Source organism: Phascolarctos cinereus, unplaced genomic scaffold, assembly GCF_003287225.1.
Source record: "Phascolarctos cinereus isolate Bilbo 61053 unplaced genomic scaffold, phaCin_HiC Scaffold_9;HRSCAF=440, whole genome shotgun sequence".
NCBI classification, from domain to species: domain Eukaryota; kingdom Metazoa; phylum Chordata; class Mammalia; order Diprotodontia; family Phascolarctidae; genus Phascolarctos; species Phascolarctos cinereus.
Genome location: NW_027556402.1, coordinates 145,531,956 through 145,549,921, shown reverse-complemented (window position 1 = coordinate 145,549,921; position 17,966 = coordinate 145,531,956). Strand labels below are relative to the sequence as shown.

Below are 17,966 nucleotides of genomic sequence, written 5' to 3'. Positions count from 1 at the left end.
TACAGGAATTGTGGTCTAATGAAACTTAGTCTGTATACCAAGCATCTTATATAGTATCTTGACTAAAAAAATAGTCTTTTGTTAATTGTCTGATGAGTGAATGAATGAAGTGGTAAAAGACTTCATTTTCATACTGAAAAAGGGTTTATTCACTGGGGACTTGAATTAATCTATATCGAATAAGAATTCCTTCTGATGAATGAAGGCTTTGGGAAATGTCATTGTTAACTTTTTTCCTTGATTCTTTTCTCTGTTACCGTTAGAAAAAGGGTTCATTCACATTTTTCCCAAGATGAATACCACAATTTTTATAAACGATGGAGAAAACGTAGACTTAGAGGTCGAATATGAAGCATTTCCCAAACCTGAACAGCTTCAGTGGATATATATGAATGGAACAGTCACTGACAAATGGGATGATTATATCAAACCGGGAAGTCAGAGCACTATCAGGTAAAGGAAAGATGGCAGACCTGATATTTGGGATTTGAAATGTTTGAGACAAATCTTGGAATATACTTTGTTTTTTGGTTCTTGTAGGGTTCTTGTCTCTATCTATAAATTAATAAAACTTTAGTTCAACTATGCAGAAATTTATAAGCAAGGCACAGTCCTTTCCTTCAAAGAGGTTTACCATCTGTGGTTGGAAATGTGGATGGAGTAGGGGGAGCTAAAAGATATACACAGGTATCTTATTCTCTTTGATATTTTTAAGTGTCCTAGGAGAAGTTATGAATTCTTGAAGGCATGTGGCCTTCTAACCAATTGAACTTTCTATTTAGCTTATAGTAAAGCAGAAGACCCTTTCTGTTAAACTCTGTTGAAATTTCTTTGCAGAAAAGGCTAATATATTTTTCTGTATTTATAAATAGTTTTTCGTGAGTAATGCTTCAGATTTTGACAACTATGAAGATAGATCAGACCTCAAAGACCATGGGGTTCTATTCTGAATTTTGAAAGTAGAAGACATTGGGTTGAATGTTGACTGACCTAAAAGTAAAGCCTGAAAGTTGTGTGTACATACTTGTGCTTTAAACACACACACACACACACACACACACACAGCCACATTGTACAATGACTGACTTTGATAAACTTGGCTCTTCTCAGCAATGCAAGGATCTAAGACAACTCCAAAAGACTCATGATGGAAAATGTTGTCCACATCTGGAGAAAGAACTATAGAGTCTGCATGCAGATGGAAGCATACGATTTGCTCTCCTTTTCCTTTGTTGTTTTGTTTTATTTCTTCATTCTCATAGTTTCTGCCATTAATTCTAATTGTTCTTTACATCATGACTAATGGGAAAATATGCTTAATAGAATGTGTAAGTACAGCCTATGTCAGATTGCATGCCATCTTGGTGGGGGGGAGGGGGGGAGAAGGTAGGGTCAAAAATTTAAAACTCAAAATCTTATGGAAGTGAAAGTTGAAAGCTAAAAATGACTAAATTATTTAAAAACAAACATAAAAAAAAGACCTTGATGCTGGAAAAAGAAAAAACCATAACTCTAATAATACCCACTTTCTTTTTCTTTTTCTTTCTTTGTCCTGAGAGGGGAGCACAGAAAAAAATCAGTTGAAGTAAATGACTCACATTATTAATAAATCAGCATAATTGTAGGGAATGGAATTTTTGTAAATCAGTTTTTACCCATTGACTTACATCATCATCTTGGGCTTTATTTTCATTCTGCTTGATCAAAATTCAATGGATAGTGATTTGTAATTCTTTAAATTATTTATAAATGGACACTTTAGGAAAGTGAGAAAACTTTTTGTCAACTGCCTACTTTATTAGTTGAATTACATGTATATTTTATACATATGTATTGCCTATAATTTAGGAAATCAGTTGCTATCATTTTTTGTGCCTTGTTTCCCCTATGTTTATGGTTTTAGAAATTTATTCTTGTCATCTGCACAAAAATTTGATTTACCTATGATACATAAAATTGACTTTTCCAAGATTTTGTTTGGTTTCAAGATCAGAAGTGTAAAATCCTAAATGATGTTGGGATTCAGGATCCCAAGCCCTAGACTGATGTAATTTCCTAGTGGGAAGGCTCTCTAAACATTTTAAATATTTACTCCCAAGTGATTAAAATGGCATGTTTCCAATTCGAGATGATAAAAAATGCATGATTCCACAGGTCTGTGATAATGTATTTTTATTTTCTTTGTAGGTACATAAGTGAACTTCACCTTAACAGATTAAAGGGAACTGAAGGTGGCCCTTATACCTTTTCAGTGTCTAATTCAGATGTCAGCGCCTCTGTAACATTTAACGTTTATGTAAAGAGTAAGTAACACTCAATGGTTCATTGTAATTTTTTCCTAAGTGACTTGTGTCTGTAACAGATACAGAATAGAATATATGCTCTGCAAATATATTTTATGGTAATTGTGATCTTAAGAAAAATAACGTGGATGGGTGGTGGGAACCCAGTGCCAGGGAGTTCATTTTTTGGCGCTGTTACTTACTACTGGATGACCTTGGAGGTGTTCCTCTAGATTGATTAGTCTTTTTTCCCTTTTCTTTTTTTGGCTAGGCAATGGGGTTAAGTGACTTGCCCAGGGTCACACACTTAGGGTCCTCCTGACTCCAGGGCCGGTGCTCTCTCCACTGAGCTTTTCCCCCTTTTCTTAACATATCTTTAGATGTGGCAGAAATTTTAAAAAAAATTCACGTGTTTGTTATTTACAATGGAAATCCAGAGGTTGTGAAAGAAGTTGTAATATAATTTCTTTGCTCTTTAAGTAGTATCTATATCATTGTGAACAGTTTGATACCATCATATCCTTTAGTATGGTAAATGGTATAGTGGAAGGAGGGCTGGCCTTGAGGTTGGTCAGTCAGGACTTGGTTCTGGTTCTGCCTCTGATGCATAATTGACAGTGTGACCCTGGGCAAGTCACTTAACTTCTTAATGTCCTTGACCACTTTGAGGGACAGTAAGTTACCTAAGGATAGAGGGAGTCTCTGTGGTTAGAGTTCTCTGCCATGATTAGCACACAGATCTAGCCAAGAAAGCTGAAAGTTAGTGGGATTTATTCTTGAGAGCACTAGTTGTACTTGTGTGAAAGCATTGATTTTGGCTGCAAAATCTATGTCTGTCCAGAGTTTTATAACCTCACTTTATTACTTGAGAAGATTGGTATCATATGTGTCCTTCTTCCACCAAAGGAGACTTTAGCCTTTTCACACTTTCATGATGCTAACAAGAAGAGAGGTTGGTCATGTAGAAAAAGCAAGGGATAGTACATGGATGTCCAAGTGCTCTGCTGGTGTCACGGCAATTTTAGGAGAAAACAAAGGCCCTTGGTACGTTGAATTCCCCGTATGGTGAAATTATGGGAGGGGGTAGTTGCTGTGCAATCCACATGATTAGAAAGAGCATCCAAATTGTAGAGATTAGAGATCCATTTGAGTAAAGCCTATATAACTTTAGTGACTGATTTGGAGAAATGCATATAATTATCAAGCACGATACAGGCTTTCACCAATTTCTTAATGGGTTGCCTTTGAAAAGGTCATTTAGAAGTCAGTAGTTTGGAACTTGGAACATTATCAGGAGAGTAATAATCCTCGTTTTTTTTGCAATTCACTTTTCTCATAACAACCTTGTAAGGTGTAGGTAGTAGTTCAAAGATTGTCCCCATTTTACAGAAGAAGAAAGAGGCTTATAGAGATTAAAAATTGTTGCTAGACTAGCTCAGCTGATAATTGAGAACTTTGTGGCTTAGGGAACAGGAAATTCTTCTTAAGAGAGACTCAGGAAAGAGAGGGAAGGTGTATTCTCGGGTGCAATGGTGGGGAGGCAAGGGAGAGTGCCTGTGGGGGTGAGCTGGTCCTGGTGACTCCTTCAAAGGGACTGTATAAAGTTGGCGACTGCCTGTAGAAGTAATATCTGCAGTCTCCATCTTATCAAAAAATGCTCTCTGAACCTCTTTCATTGCTTTCTCCTTCATGTCTTTTTTGGGTCAATCTCTCTTCTCTCCCTAACTTAGAGATAGATTTCATTTCAAGGTGGCAGCCCCTTGTTTGACTCTTCTTCTCCCTCCCCACCCCACAATGTGGACAGAAAATCTTAGTCTTATCTAGATTTCAGCCCATTAACCTTCTGATTCAGATTTGAGAAAAACACTGAACTTGACTTAAGGCATTGTCCAGAGCTATAGTTTTCAAGAGCTTGAGTTTTGTTCTTAGAGGTAGCACTATTGTAGGAAATTGAGAACTTTCTCCACCCTGGAATGTTTCCCAGTTCTTTACAAAGTGTGTGAAGTGTTTTGTTTTCTAATTGGAAAGATATTTTTACTTGAGTTAAGGACATTGCATTAGGGATAAGGCTTTTTTTAAAGCTTCAAACAGTTTTGTCCATTCTCATGTTTTTCATCTATGAATTTATTGATCAAGAAGGAAAATTTTCATTCCATTGTGCGGTTTGAGTGCAAATGAGCCCAGTTAAGAATCATATCACTTTAGAGGGCTGGAAACATGGTCATTTAAGCTTGACATTTCATTCGTAAGGACACTAATTCCCAGAGAGGGCAAGTCATTTGCCCAGGGCCCTAGGAATGAAGGGGAAAAATGGGTTGACATTTAAAAAAAATGATATAAGTAAATTAAATTTAAAAATTTATTTATAGCTTGGTCTTTTTTTAAAAAAATCTCTTTAATTTCCAGATAGCTCCGTTTACCTTTCCCCCCTTCTCCAGAGAGCCGTGGCCTTGTAGCAAAAAATAGGAAAGAAGAAAAAGCAGTTCGGCAAAACTAATCAACATATCAACTAACTGTGATAATATATGCCATATTCCACACCTCTAGTCCTCTATCTCTGAAAAGAAGGGAGAGAAATGCATGATGGCCAACCTTGGTTACTATAATTACAGTGTCACTAGTTTTAGGCTTTCTTTTTTTGGTGGTGTTAGTTCCAGTTGTGTTGGTATAGATATTGTATGTATCATTTTTGTTCTGCTTGCTTCACTTTGAAGTGTTTCATATAAGACTTCCTTTTCTCCTCATTTACTCATTCCCCAAATGATCAATATCTCCTTGCTTTCCTTCCCAGAACAAAAGAAAGCCTGAAACTGGTAACACTGTCATTATAATAGTCAAGGCTGGCCATGATGCATTCCCCTTCCTTCTTCGCTACTCTAAAAAGAGAAGTCAACTTTTTAAATGATAAATATATTACAAATATAAATGGTAACATTTATATTGAACTCCAAAATTCCTAATATGTGGCATTTAGTGCATATTCATTCTGATAGATTTACCTCGAAGAAATATAGTGAAAGTATAATTTGGGCTGACTAACATTTGGATTCTAGAAAATCCAATTTATGTCTGGCAAGCCATTTATAAGTCTGGCTACTGATTATCGAGGAAGCTTTAAAAATCCCTTATTAGCTTTAAGTGCAATCCCTTTTCTTATTTGGACTTTGATTTCCTTGTTTATAAAGTGAGCAAGTTTTACTAGATGGACCCTAGTACCCCTTCATGCTCAAAATCTAGACTCTAGACTCTGAATTTGCTCAGTTGTTATTAGCATACTTTGTAAGCCCTCCAGCCAAGGTCTGATTTATAAGTCTTTGTTAAGTAATTGACAGAATTCAGACCCATCTCTCCCTTGACTCCAAGACTCAACTATTTTGAACTATAATATTACCTTTCAAAATAGCTTTCAAAAAAGCACTCTAAGGCTTGAAATGCATATTTTCATTTGTTCCTCAAATTTGTTCACAGTTCTTGAGGCACCTGGGCTTCACACTAGTATAATGGCATATTCAGTGTTGCGTAGCTTAATAACGCTCTGAGGTCTCGGGTCTTTTCTTGACTCTTAAGTTCAGTGGCTATTTTTACTATACCATGTTACCTCAATTAGTAGATAATATCTAGTTGCTGGTGTGACATGAGAAAAAAAGTCATCATCTTTTAGACTTGGCTAATAAGCCAAATTGTCCTAAGCTGATGCTCAGAAGCCATCTTTGTAATTCGGTAGATCCTGTCAAGGACTTGTGTCCTACCAGCTTCACGTGGGGTTGCCTGTAGTTTCATAATAAGGGCTGACATACTTATAAAAAGTAGGCTCTGAAGTGATTTCTTCTCAGATATTCTTCAACGATTTTATTCTGATTGTGTCTCCTTTTACAGGCAGGGGAAAAGTGATACTTAAGTGAACTAAAGCCTTCTCCAGGATTCTCAAGGTAGCTTGTGTTGTACCCAGAAGAAAGATTTTTTCCCCTCATTTGCCTCGATAGAAAAGCAAATTCTACTTCTTTAAGTATAGAATGCATACAACATAATTTTGATCCGGTACTGAGAATAGAATGAAAGGCCCATTTCTGTCCTTTTCTTAATTTGATCAGTTATAATGTTTTAATGCCACCTCCACAAAGTAAGCAGTTTTAGAATTTTATCTTTACTCATTTGGAATCATTTATACCTTAAACTTTCTGAAAACTAAAATATAATTAAACATTTAAAATTAAGTGACCATTCCTCTACAAAATGTGTAAACCTCCTTAGAATAAGGCTTCTCAACAATTTTTGTGTCATAGGCCCCTATTGGCTGTCTGGTGATGCCTAGGGAACCCTTCTCAGAATAGCATTTTCAGATAATTGTAGGAAATGCTAAATTTCAGTCAGAGGTTAGTGAAAATAAAGCTATAAAATTTTTTTTCCATCTAAATTCATGGACCCTTTTAATCTATACATGAAGCCCAGGGTAAGAACCCTTGTTTTAGAAGACCATGTAGTAAGGTGTAGTGAAAAACACCCCTTGTCCTTGTCCCTCTTCTGGCACTTAAGAGTTCTTTGACATTAGTTGAGTTACAACTAACAAGTTACAATCGGAGGTAGTAACTCTTAAAATATCTGCTTCACAAGGTCATGGTGAAGAAAGTGTTTCATAACTCTTAAGGCCTATATAAATGTGAGCTCCCACTGTTAAAGAGGTAGAACTTTTGAAATGGTACTTTTAGTCTCTACCTGATGCCATTTTTGAATTCACAGTTCACTTCAGGTTTAAAAGCCTTAATTAAATTATATGGGTAAATTAATAGCTTAACTTATTTTGAAGTCATAAAGGAGTTTCTCTTCATTTTTGGAGTACCCCTCTCTCTCATACTCAACTCTTCTAACAGTGGAAGTAGGGCAGGATGATGAAGAAAGTGAGAACTAATGAACCCAACACTCCATCCTTGGGGTCACATAAGACATCATAAATGTTGAGTTAGATTAGATTCCCAAATGGTATTAAATTAACTCTTCCCAAAGCCGCCAATTTCATTCCGTTTATGGCTAGCTATTATAGAGGCTTTCGAAACAATTTGAGGAAATGCTAAATAATGTATTATTTCTGAATCACTACACCATATAATTAACATCCTGTCTGGTGTTAGTGATTATTTATAGATCATAAAGTGTACTGAAGCAGCCAAAGCGATAAATTGCCCAGAATGAGGCTATTTGATGAGAAAATTTCCTATGCCCCTCAAGCCCCTCACAAAACCTGGTCCGCTTTTACTTATTTTTCCAAATGTAAATCCAGGTAAAGGATGGTTTAAATGATTTTAGAGAGAAGGCACTGAAAGCAAATTTAAAACCACAGACCAGGCATCTTAACCTTTTCTGTGTTAGCCACCCCTATGGCAGTCTGGTAATGCCTATGGTTCCCTTCTCAGAATGATATTTTTAAATTCATAGAAGAAAATACATAGGGTTATAAAGGAAATCAATTATATTGAAATACAGTTATTACAATATTTTTTAAAAATCCAAGTTTATGGACACGACTCCCCAACCCTAGGTTAAGAACCCCTAATAGAGGTAGCCATTCATGTACTGGCCATAGGCATCTATAGACCCATAAGTAAAATAAACCTATGATTTTTTTTAAAGCCTACTCAGTACTCTTTAAATTTCATTAGAAATTTCTGGAAATATTTCCCTCCTTCCCTTCTCATCTTCAAATAGGACCCCTCCCCCCACCTTGTAACAAAGAAAATTTTCAGCAAGAACATAGAATGTAGTGACTAAGTCTGACCATCTATATAATCTGTCTTATTTCTTTGCTGGGAAAAGGGGTTGTGATTCATTATCTGTTCTTGGATTCTGTTATTTGCTTAAGAATTTGCCTTCCTTCTAGTCATCTTGTGATTGACACCCTTGTAGTAATTGTGTATAATGTTCTTTAGTTTCTGCTTATTTCATCCTCCATCAGTTCATAGCAATCTTCTCAAGTTCCTCTTCATTCTGCATTCAAAATTTACTTCATAATGGCATTCTGCTTCTTCATCAACCAGAGTTTATTCAGCTGTCTCCCCAATTAATTGTCACCACTCTATTTCCATCCAGTTCTTTGCTGTAAAAAGTCATGCGTAAGATTTCAATCTGTCCACCAGCCATCCCTACTATCTCTTTGGCAAAGAGATGGGTCTGGGAATGTTTGTATAACCGACTCCTGGGACTCTGAAGTGGCAAGTAGCTCTTGTAATTACTGTGATATCATAGAAGTGACGGGAAAATAAAGGACCATTTAGAGGGGGTTAGCCATCACAAGAATTTTAGTGCTAGAAGAGATTGTAGGGATAATCTCTTCCAATCTCCCTTCCCCTTCATTTTTACTGATGAAGAAGCCAAAGCTGTCAAACGTGAAGAGACTTGCCTAAGGTCACACAGCTTGTTACGGCCAGTTACATACAGTAGGATTCTACTGCTATGCAACACAATCCTGGAGAAAGCACTATAAAGTCAGGCCTTTTCTTCATTTAATAATATTAGTTTATCTTGTAGAGCTTTCAGGTTTACAGAAAGCTTTGCCTGTGTATCTTTTTATGCCTGCATATCCTTATAACAACCCAATGAGACAGGTGATGGACCTCAGAGTTGGATAGCAACTGTAATCTTTCAGCTGATAAGTGTTTATTCAGAGCCCCCTATGTTCCAGGGCCAGTGCTAGGCTATAAGATAGAAAAATGAAATATGCTCTCTTTTATAAAGTAGCTTATTATTCCATTGGGAAAGACAACACATATATTTGTAAGCATATATGGGATAAAGCTATGCAGAATAAATGCAAAATAAATGTAAGGTAGTAATGAGGGAGGATATTAGTGGTTAGGAGGTTTAGGGAGGGCATTGTGTAGGTAGCTGCTTAGGCTTTTTCTGGAAGAAAGTTAAAGGCTCTGTGAGGCAAATGTGAAAAAAAGGAGTATATGCCAAGCTGGGGGGGGGGGCAGCCAGTGAAAAGGCATGGAATTTGGAGGTGTGGGTGAGACCAGTCTGGCCAAATCCTAGGGATTATCTAGTCCATTCCCTTCATTTTACAGATGAGAAAACTGAGGGCCATAGAAAGTCAGTATTTTATCCAACAACAAATGACTGCTCAGTCATCTTATAGTCATTCAAAGCCTTGGGTTATCTCCATCCAGGTTGGAGGGGGAAGTGGTGGTGGTGATGGTTATTTGACCTGACTAGCCCAATCTGGCTCCTATTGTAAATAACTCGTCATCAGAAATAGATACGTTTTGATTGGTGGGAAAAATAAATTAAAGACTATACATTCCTGTCTACATTGCTTCTGCCTATTGAGGACCACGGGGCCTTTCTATCTGACCTAAACTCTCCTTAGTGGGTGCTCTCCCTCTGTTAGAATATGTGGTCCTGGAAGTCAGAGAATATTTTTTCTGTTTGTATGCCAAGCACTTAATGCACTGTGCTTTGTGCCTAGTCAGCCACTTTATAAATTTCATTTATTCGAGTGGCAGGGCTGGAATTGGAGCTCAGGCTTTTTTTTTTTAACTCAAACTCCGTCCCCTCCACCATTTACAGAGGTATCTAGTTCAACACTAACAATATAAATGGAAGTTTTGGCAAAGCCAAGATTGAGTGTGTAATATGCCTCTGGTTTTGAGTATTTCATATCACAGTTCTTCCCCAACCCCATTTCCTGAAGGGGAGAAATTGCCAGCTAATGACTTTTTTTTCATACCCATTGGCCACAAGAGTAATTAATTGCATGATCTGGTATCTATCGGAAATTTACCAGTGTGTGCCCAGCTCAGCTACTCACCTCACCACAGTCACTGGCTCTCTGAGGACAGCTTGCCCCATGTAACCACATTCATCTTCCATTTCACCTGGAGACTAGAGGAACTTCTTCAGCTCCTATTAGAACAGTCACCTTAATTAGGAGATTGTGGGGTTTTTTTTAAATGACCTGAATTCTGGGAAGCACCCCTACTAGCCAGGAAATGAGCTATGGTTTGAGGTATATTTTGTGTGAGTTTTGAAATATCATTTACTGGAATTTGAAGGCAAATTATTCTAATTTACAATGTTTAGAAAGAGTGACTCCTCAAGTAATTTTTTTAAAGTGTTATTTTTTAGTAGGTATGATATTTATCTGATCCTGAGCACTGTTGATTTTACTAATTGAGTGAATTGAGGTTCAAGTGATAATGACATTTTTTCTTACTCCACATGCAAAGGAGTCTTTCCATTATTTATTTGGAGACCCAGATTCAGAAGGTTTTAAATCCCGCCATACTACCTATGTGATCTTAGGTGAAATCACTTCACCTTGATTGTCCTTATAGACTCTTTGTCTGTGAAATGAGCTGGTGGACCAGAAGGTCAGGTGTCTGAGGTCTCTTCCTACTTGAAATCTATGATTCTGTGTTCTCTGTACCCCTTTTCTATAGAGAATCTTTGAAGATAAGAATGAATATGTATTAGTGATTGGCCAAGATGAAAATTGGTACTCCCATGAGCTCTAGCTAAGAGAAAGTGGTTGTATGTGTGTGATTAGGGTGGTCCTAGTATTAGTGGCCTAAAGGTCTTCCAAATCCTCCAAGGATCTATTGATGGATTAGTGCTAATTTAATATTTTTTACATGACTGTCATTTCTAAACCTCTTCCAACCCACTTATCAATTGCTATCCAAGCATTCTTTGTAACAAAAAATAAGGAAAACTGAGAAAATAGTGGTTTGGTAAAACTAATCAAAACATCAAGTAGGCCTGCTGGTGAATATAGTATTCCGCACTCAGGGTCTTTCATCTCTACACAAAAATGGAAACAGATACATTGTCTCATCTCTTCTCCCAGACCAAGCTTGGTTATTGTAATTACGAAGTGTTTTTTTTTCTTCTTTCTATTGAATGTTGTAGTCAGTGTGTATATTTCATTATTGTCTCTGCTTACTTTATTTTAGACTGCATCAGTTGACAGAAATCTTCCTGTGGTTCTCTGAATTCATCATACTAATTGTTCTTTTCTAGCACAGTGATTTTTGCCATACCCTGATCAGTCATCTTTGACAAAACATGGAAATGAAATTGGGGACAGAAATAAAGAACCCAAGTATTTATGGCAGAACTTTTTGTAGTAGGAAAGAACTGGGAACAAAGTAGATTTCCCCAAAGTCTCTTTGATTTCTATTTGTCTTATTATTAGTGAATTGGAGGTGCCTTTCAAATTTGATCAATAGTTTTTAGTTCTTAAAAACTGTTTATTCCTATCCTTGGGCCACTTAGCCATTGGGATTCCAATTTGATCTTAAGTATTTTCTCTGATTTTGGTAACAGTGAACATTTATCAGAATCTCCTTTTAGTCAGAGAGAATGTTTGTAGCATCACCAGTCTTCTTGGTTTGTGGTTTAAGGAGGAATATTGAAAATTGCCTGCAAAAGTTGATCAGTGTTGTTGTCAGTGGTAGGAGTGACTCGGTGTTCCAGTGTTGAAGAGGTCAACATGCCCTGGTTTTCCACAGTGCTCTTTTTATCTCTATAGGAAATATATTGATCAGCAAGCATTTATGAAATGCCTCCTCTGTGTCAAGAACTGTGCTAAGTGCTGGGAAACAAAGACAAAAGCTGAAGCAGTCCCTGCTTTCAAGGAGCTACTTAAACACCTTGTCTACATCTCCAACTTCCTCTCTTTATCTGTGTTAGAATAAAAGTGCCTCTTGTACCCCTGAACACTATAGACTACCTAGGAAATCATATCTCAGATTTGTTCTCAGTATTCTTTCAAACGATCCTGTCTTTTAAAAAAGAAATGCGTATTTAATGGATTATAGTGCATTCTAAGAAGACTTATAGTCTGCAGAGAAACTTAGCTTTTAATTTTTTAAGATATTATACTTAGCTCATTCTGATTATGTGAGACATTTCATACAGTAGTTTTCCACCCACAATCCAGTCCATACTAGAGAGCCACCATTATGGCAGCCTTTCTTTAGGGACTTGAGTGATTGTTACCCTGGATGAGGCTTAAGACAGAGCAGCCACACACCAAACCACCCCCAGGGAATAGTATTCTCACCAGTGTGTTAGCACCATGCCCTACTTTCAGCCCAATTACATTGTTGGCTGTTATAATTAAATGAAACTTGCCAGATGGATGCATGCATGGTGTGCTGCTTTGTCTTCTTGCTCTATTTGTGAAACCTGGCATAGGTTTTCAGTACTTGAGTATGTCTACCTTCTGATTGCTTGAGAATATGTGTGTGTGTGTGTGTGTGTGTGTGTATGTGTGTGTGTGTGTGTGTGTTGCACTTCACAAGGCTGCCCACCAGCAGCATCAGGCTTTAATGATAGGGTGGTATATTTGCCATGTACCAAGACATATTGCCTTGGGGTAGGCATGTTGCTGGAGTCGTCCTACAAAGAAATTGTCATTTTCTTAGTGTGTCCGCCCTTTCGGGAAATAAACTTCCAAAGATTAAAATCTCAATCTTTTTCCCTCTGGTCACACATTTTCTATCAGTTGCTAGCGACATTGTAATATTGCAAATCCAGGATATGTTGTTTGTTTAAATAATATTGCAATGGCCATCCATAATGTGTGGAACTATAATGACATACCTAACCTCTTTTAAAATAACAGCTTTCAGATGCTGAAAAATACTATTTCAAGCCACATAAGAAATGGCCAGCTTAGTAGATGTAGGAGTGCTCTGTTGAATAGGGAGCTTCCATTTATCATCATCATTAACGCTAGTCGGCACATAAATATTGTTTCAAGACCTACAAAGTGCTTATAATAGTCTTGTGAGTTAACGTTTTCTGTTTTCGTTTGTTCTATTGCAGATTTGTGATTTTTGCTGGTGGGGGCAACTTTTACAGATCAATAACTCATCTGAAACATAATAATTCTAGTGCAAATATTACCCATGGAGAGGCAACAAGACATAGAGGGTAAAAGAGCAGGCCTTATAGTGAGAAAGACCTAGATTTAAGTTCATGCTTTGACTCAGTGCTAGTTGTGTGACAGAGTTCAAGGTTTTGCCCTCAGGTGATCCTGTGAAACAGAATTCCAGCTCATTGGAATTTTGAGAACTAGAAGGTACCCCTGGGGGTCATCTGGGGCCTAGGGGATGTTGGAAAGGAATCTCCATGCAATAAGGAGTCATCTAGCCTTTGCATGAAAGCTCTCATGTTTCTTGAAAGACTGTTCTATTCCTGCAGAACTCTAAACACTCCGAGGTTGTTTTCGGGGGTTTTTTTCCCCCTGACATTAAGCCTAAATTTACCTTTATGTAACCTCTCCGCATTGCTCTATATTTGCCATATAGGGCCAAACAGAACCAAGTCTAATCTGTCTTCCCCAAGACAACCCTTCACATCCTTAAATGTGGGCCATCAGGTCCTCCATCAGTAAATAGCCTTTCTGTAGAGGGGAAAAGGACTTTCCACACCACAAGTTCTCTACTCTGATTAAATAACAGGTTCAGGGAAAACCCTATCTCCTCAAACCACCACCAAAAAAAAAAACCCAGACCAATAATTACTTGGTTAATTGGATTGTTCTGAGAAAAGCATCTTATTTGAATCTCTTAAGGAGGAATGTGAGCATTTTTCTGGAGTTCATTGTCATTGTTAAAATGTGCCATTTCAAGGTAGTCCTCTTAATAGAACAAACCAGCTTTTTACTTGAGCCATTGACCTACTCATCTCTTGGTTAAGAGAGTGTCTATATGTGGAATGAAATACGAAGTGGGAAATTCCCTGTCTACCATAGCTTCTCCATTACAGTGCTTATTTGAATAGTGGGCTCTAGAAAGGGGCCTTAGAGACCATCTTATGTTTGTAGAGGAACATGTGCCAGGGGATAGAAGGCTCTTCTCACCTGCCCCTCCTCTTCAGCCTTTTCTATCCCAGTGGGAATTTAGGAATCCTGCCCTGAAGATGTACCTCTTTTTATCCAAAAGAGAGATTTGGAAGGGACATGGGCTGGTCCCTTAGCTTGGGCCTTGCTTTGCTCATCTAGAAAATGAGAGGGCTTCAGGAGGTAGCCTCTGTGGTCTCTGCTCATTCTGGATCCATGATTTGAGGTTACTTCATGGTTATTTAATCTAGTTTCTCAACCAAAGTAGGAATTCGCTCTACAGCATGTATGCCAGATGTTTATCCAGCCTCTACTTGAACATTTCCAATGATGGGGACCTCACTACCTCCTTAGTTAGGTAGCTTGTTCAACCATGGAATAGCTCTAACTTTTTAGAGCATGCTACCTTTTATTGAGCTACAATATATCTACCTGTAACTTCAACCCATTGGTTCCACTTTTGTACTTTGGAGCAATAATGTCTAATAATAACAATAAGTAATAACTCTGTTTAGTTAGTTATTAGCCCCATTTGTAGGGGATGAAATTGAGCCCCAGAGAGATGTGTGTAGTGTTTTACCAACAAGTCGCATGGACATAGTCTCAGCTCAGGTCTTCTGACCATGTTCTATTATCTACTGAGTTGTCTCTCTTGCCAAGATCCTTTCTAGCTCTGAAAACCTGTGATAAGGAAAGAAGGGGATTGTGAGAGTGAACATTTGAAGCAGTCTGAATTGTGACTATTTTTTTTCTCTTCCAGCAAAACCAGAGATTCTTACATCTGACAGACTCATGAATGGTCTGCTCCAGTGCGTGGCAGCAGGGTTCCCCAAACCTACAATAGATTGGTATTTTTGTCCAGGAACTGAGCAGAGGTGAGATGATTTATTTCTGGCACTACTTTAAATTCAAAAGGAACAGCTTCTGTTCAGTTGAATTCTGAATACATTTTACACACACACACACACACACACACACACACACACACACACACACACACAATCTTTGATTTTTCTTTTTATTGGCACAGCTTCTTGATTAGAGTAGAGGGGGTTGATAATTGCTGTGTTTTCCTTGATAGATACTAATTTTGCAATTCTGTTTCCAGAAAAATGATTACTGAATGACTTCTCTATTTTGGTGGTTATCTTTTTGGATTTATCATGCAAAATTTCTAGCCTGCAGGTAGATAAAGCAATTTTCCAGGGCACAGTAATTAGATTTCCATTTTATACACAGGGGATAATGTGTGTGGGAAATGTGGCTGGAGTGATCATGAAAAAATTACCTCAGAAGTTAATTACCAAGTTGCCAAAAAGTAATGATCATGCAATTACAAGCATCCATACAGTATTTGTAAGCTGGGTATTAAAAAGACTGTCCTCTCCATGATTGGCTACATGGAGCACTAACAGAGCAAATACAGTATTTTTGTTGTTCTTCTTCTTTCGGGAGGTCCTTATTTGCCTCATTCCACACTTATCCCTTAGGGCAGCTAGGTGGTGTAGTGGATAGGGCAGTGGGCTAGGAAACCAGGGAGACTCATCTTCCCAAGTTCAAATCTAGTCTCAGACACTTACTAACTGTGTGACCCTGGGCAAGTCATTTAACCCTCTTTGTCTCAGTTTCCTCATCTGTAAAATGAGCTGGAGAAGGAAATGGGAAACCATTCCAGTATCTTTGCCAAGAAAACCGCAAATATGGAGTCATAGAGCATCAGAAAAGTCAGATGTACTGAAAATGACTGAACAACAACAGTACCACTTGTCCCTTAAATTGACTTTTTTATTATCTGAAGGCTAACAAATGAGTTGGTGCTGCTTTGTCCAACAATTAGTGTTGACGGTTAGGTTCAGAGCACAGTTGAACATGATTGAAGTCAATAAAAATTATAATTTTGTGGTTCAAGAATCAAAATTTCAGAGTTGGAAGTTGGGGGGGGTGGAGATGTATATTTACAATGGAGGAAACTGAACCCCAAAAAGGTAAAGTCTTGGAGATTTAGTGTGGCAGATGTGAGGCATCTTTTAATCTAGATACCAAAAGATGATTCCATACTGTATGTGGGGAGCTATCTCATTCCTCTCCCTTTCAGTCACCTTAGGCAGTAATGGATGGTTTGGAAGAGTTTTAAGACCCTTCGAGAGTACTTTGCTAAGGTAGCTACTGGTTATCCTAGCATTGTTGTGCTAAGGAAACCCTACAATAACCCTCCCTTGGTCACCAGTATGAGGGGAGGCATGCTGTTCTTTTCAATGGTGCCCTTCCAAGGCACTGTTGGAAGGTAGACCAGACTACAAGGTGGCTAAGCATATGAGAGAAGTACCTTCCAGCCTTGAGTATTAAATACTGAAAATTAAAATTTGAGTGTGCTCCTAGTAGGTACCCCATTAACAGATCATAATTATGCAATATCCTTCATGGAATAAATGCTTATTTCAGAATTAGTTGCTGTTGGGGAGAGGAATAGGGAAGAAAGCTTATGTCAAGATATTAAATTTTCTAATGTAAATTAGAGATATTCTTTAAGGAGGGCTGTATGCTAGATCTCTTTTTCTTTTTTATGCAGTAAGAATCATTGTTAATTGCTTCTAGGTGTTCAACATCTGTTCCGCCAATGGATATGAAGATAAATTCATCCATGCTGCCACCCTTTGGAAAAATAGTGGTTGAAAGTACCATTGATTCCAGTGCTTTTAAAAACAATGGCACTGTTGAGTGTAAGGCTTCCAATGATGTTGGCAAGAGTTCAGCCTTTTTTAACTTTGCTATTAAAGGTAACATTAAAGGTATATTTCTTTTTAATGCAATTTAAGGGGATATTTAGTCTCTTCCACCATGTCCACCATGATTTAAGCACGTTTCATCATTTGTTATCATTATCATATTGTCATACTACGTATGATCTGAACAATATTAAAAGTCATTTCATAAGTTTAGCTCATTTTATGTATTTCATGAAACATTACCATTGGGAATTTGAAAATTGATGTTGACTTTGCCCATTTTCACTCCCACACATCTGAGTAAAATTGTATTTTTGTTCCCCTGCCTAGCAAGATTTTTAGTGGAGGGAGGAATAAGTAGAGAAGTAAAAGTACTCACAAATTATTGGATATCCCATAGAATAATGGTTATGAAAACATGAATAGCTCCTTAATACTGGTCTGTTCTTTTTCAATTACAACAAACATTTAATGAACACCTAATGTATGCAGGGCCCTCCTAGGTACTGGGAGAGATACAAAGACTAAAAAAGACAAGGCTCCCCTGCCTTCATGCAACTCAGTTTAGTAGGAGGATATGGCATAACAAAATATGCATGGTAAAAAAAGTCATACTTGCACATCAGATTTGCAAATCAAGCACCATATTATGCACCAAGAGGAAGATAGGAGAAAAAAATCATTACTGACCCGGGGTAGGAGGTGATTGCAAAGCATTACGGAGCAGGCAGTATTTTAGCATGAGACCTTGAAGGAGGAGCAAACTTTCAACAAAGTAGAGATGGTTGAGGGAGGGGTGATGTTCCAAGTACAGGAGAATGAGACGGTGATAGTTCTGTTTATTTTAAGCATTAGATTGTTTCAAAACAGTTCCTTTTTTTTTTTGTTGTCATGTTAACCACTTTTAAAAAATCTGAAATGTGGTTCATGCAGTGTCTCTTTCTCTATCTGAAATGGGCAAGCATCTCAGGAGTTACTTAGAAAAATTCTCACTTAAAAAGGAGACCTGAAAATGTTTTCCATCCCAGTTCCTTGTTTCCTGCGTTGGCAAAGACTAGTGTGCTGCCATCACCATCCCCCCTTAAAAAAAAAGTTCTCAGTCTTTGAGTAATGAGGGGG

At 37.7% G+C, this 17,966-nt stretch overlaps 1 protein-coding gene across 2 annotated transcripts in view; it reads left to right on the top strand.

The window, feature by feature from the left end:
- KIT (KIT proto-oncogene, receptor tyrosine kinase) overlaps positions 1-17,966 on the top strand; it is a 100,693-nt gene that overhangs the window by 62,468 nt on the left and 20,259 nt on the right. The window contains exons 6-9 of one of the 2 annotated variants that reach the window (XM_020975331.2): positions 264-453; positions 2,188-2,303; positions 14,882-14,996; positions 16,717-16,910. In XM_020975331.2, coding sequence (XP_020830990.1) covers positions 264-453; positions 2,188-2,303; positions 14,882-14,996; positions 16,717-16,910 — 615 coding nt within the window. The remainder of the gene's footprint in view (positions 1-263; positions 454-2,187; positions 2,304-14,881; positions 14,997-16,716; positions 16,911-17,966) is intronic. The other variant, XM_020975330.2, reaches the window with a different exon arrangement.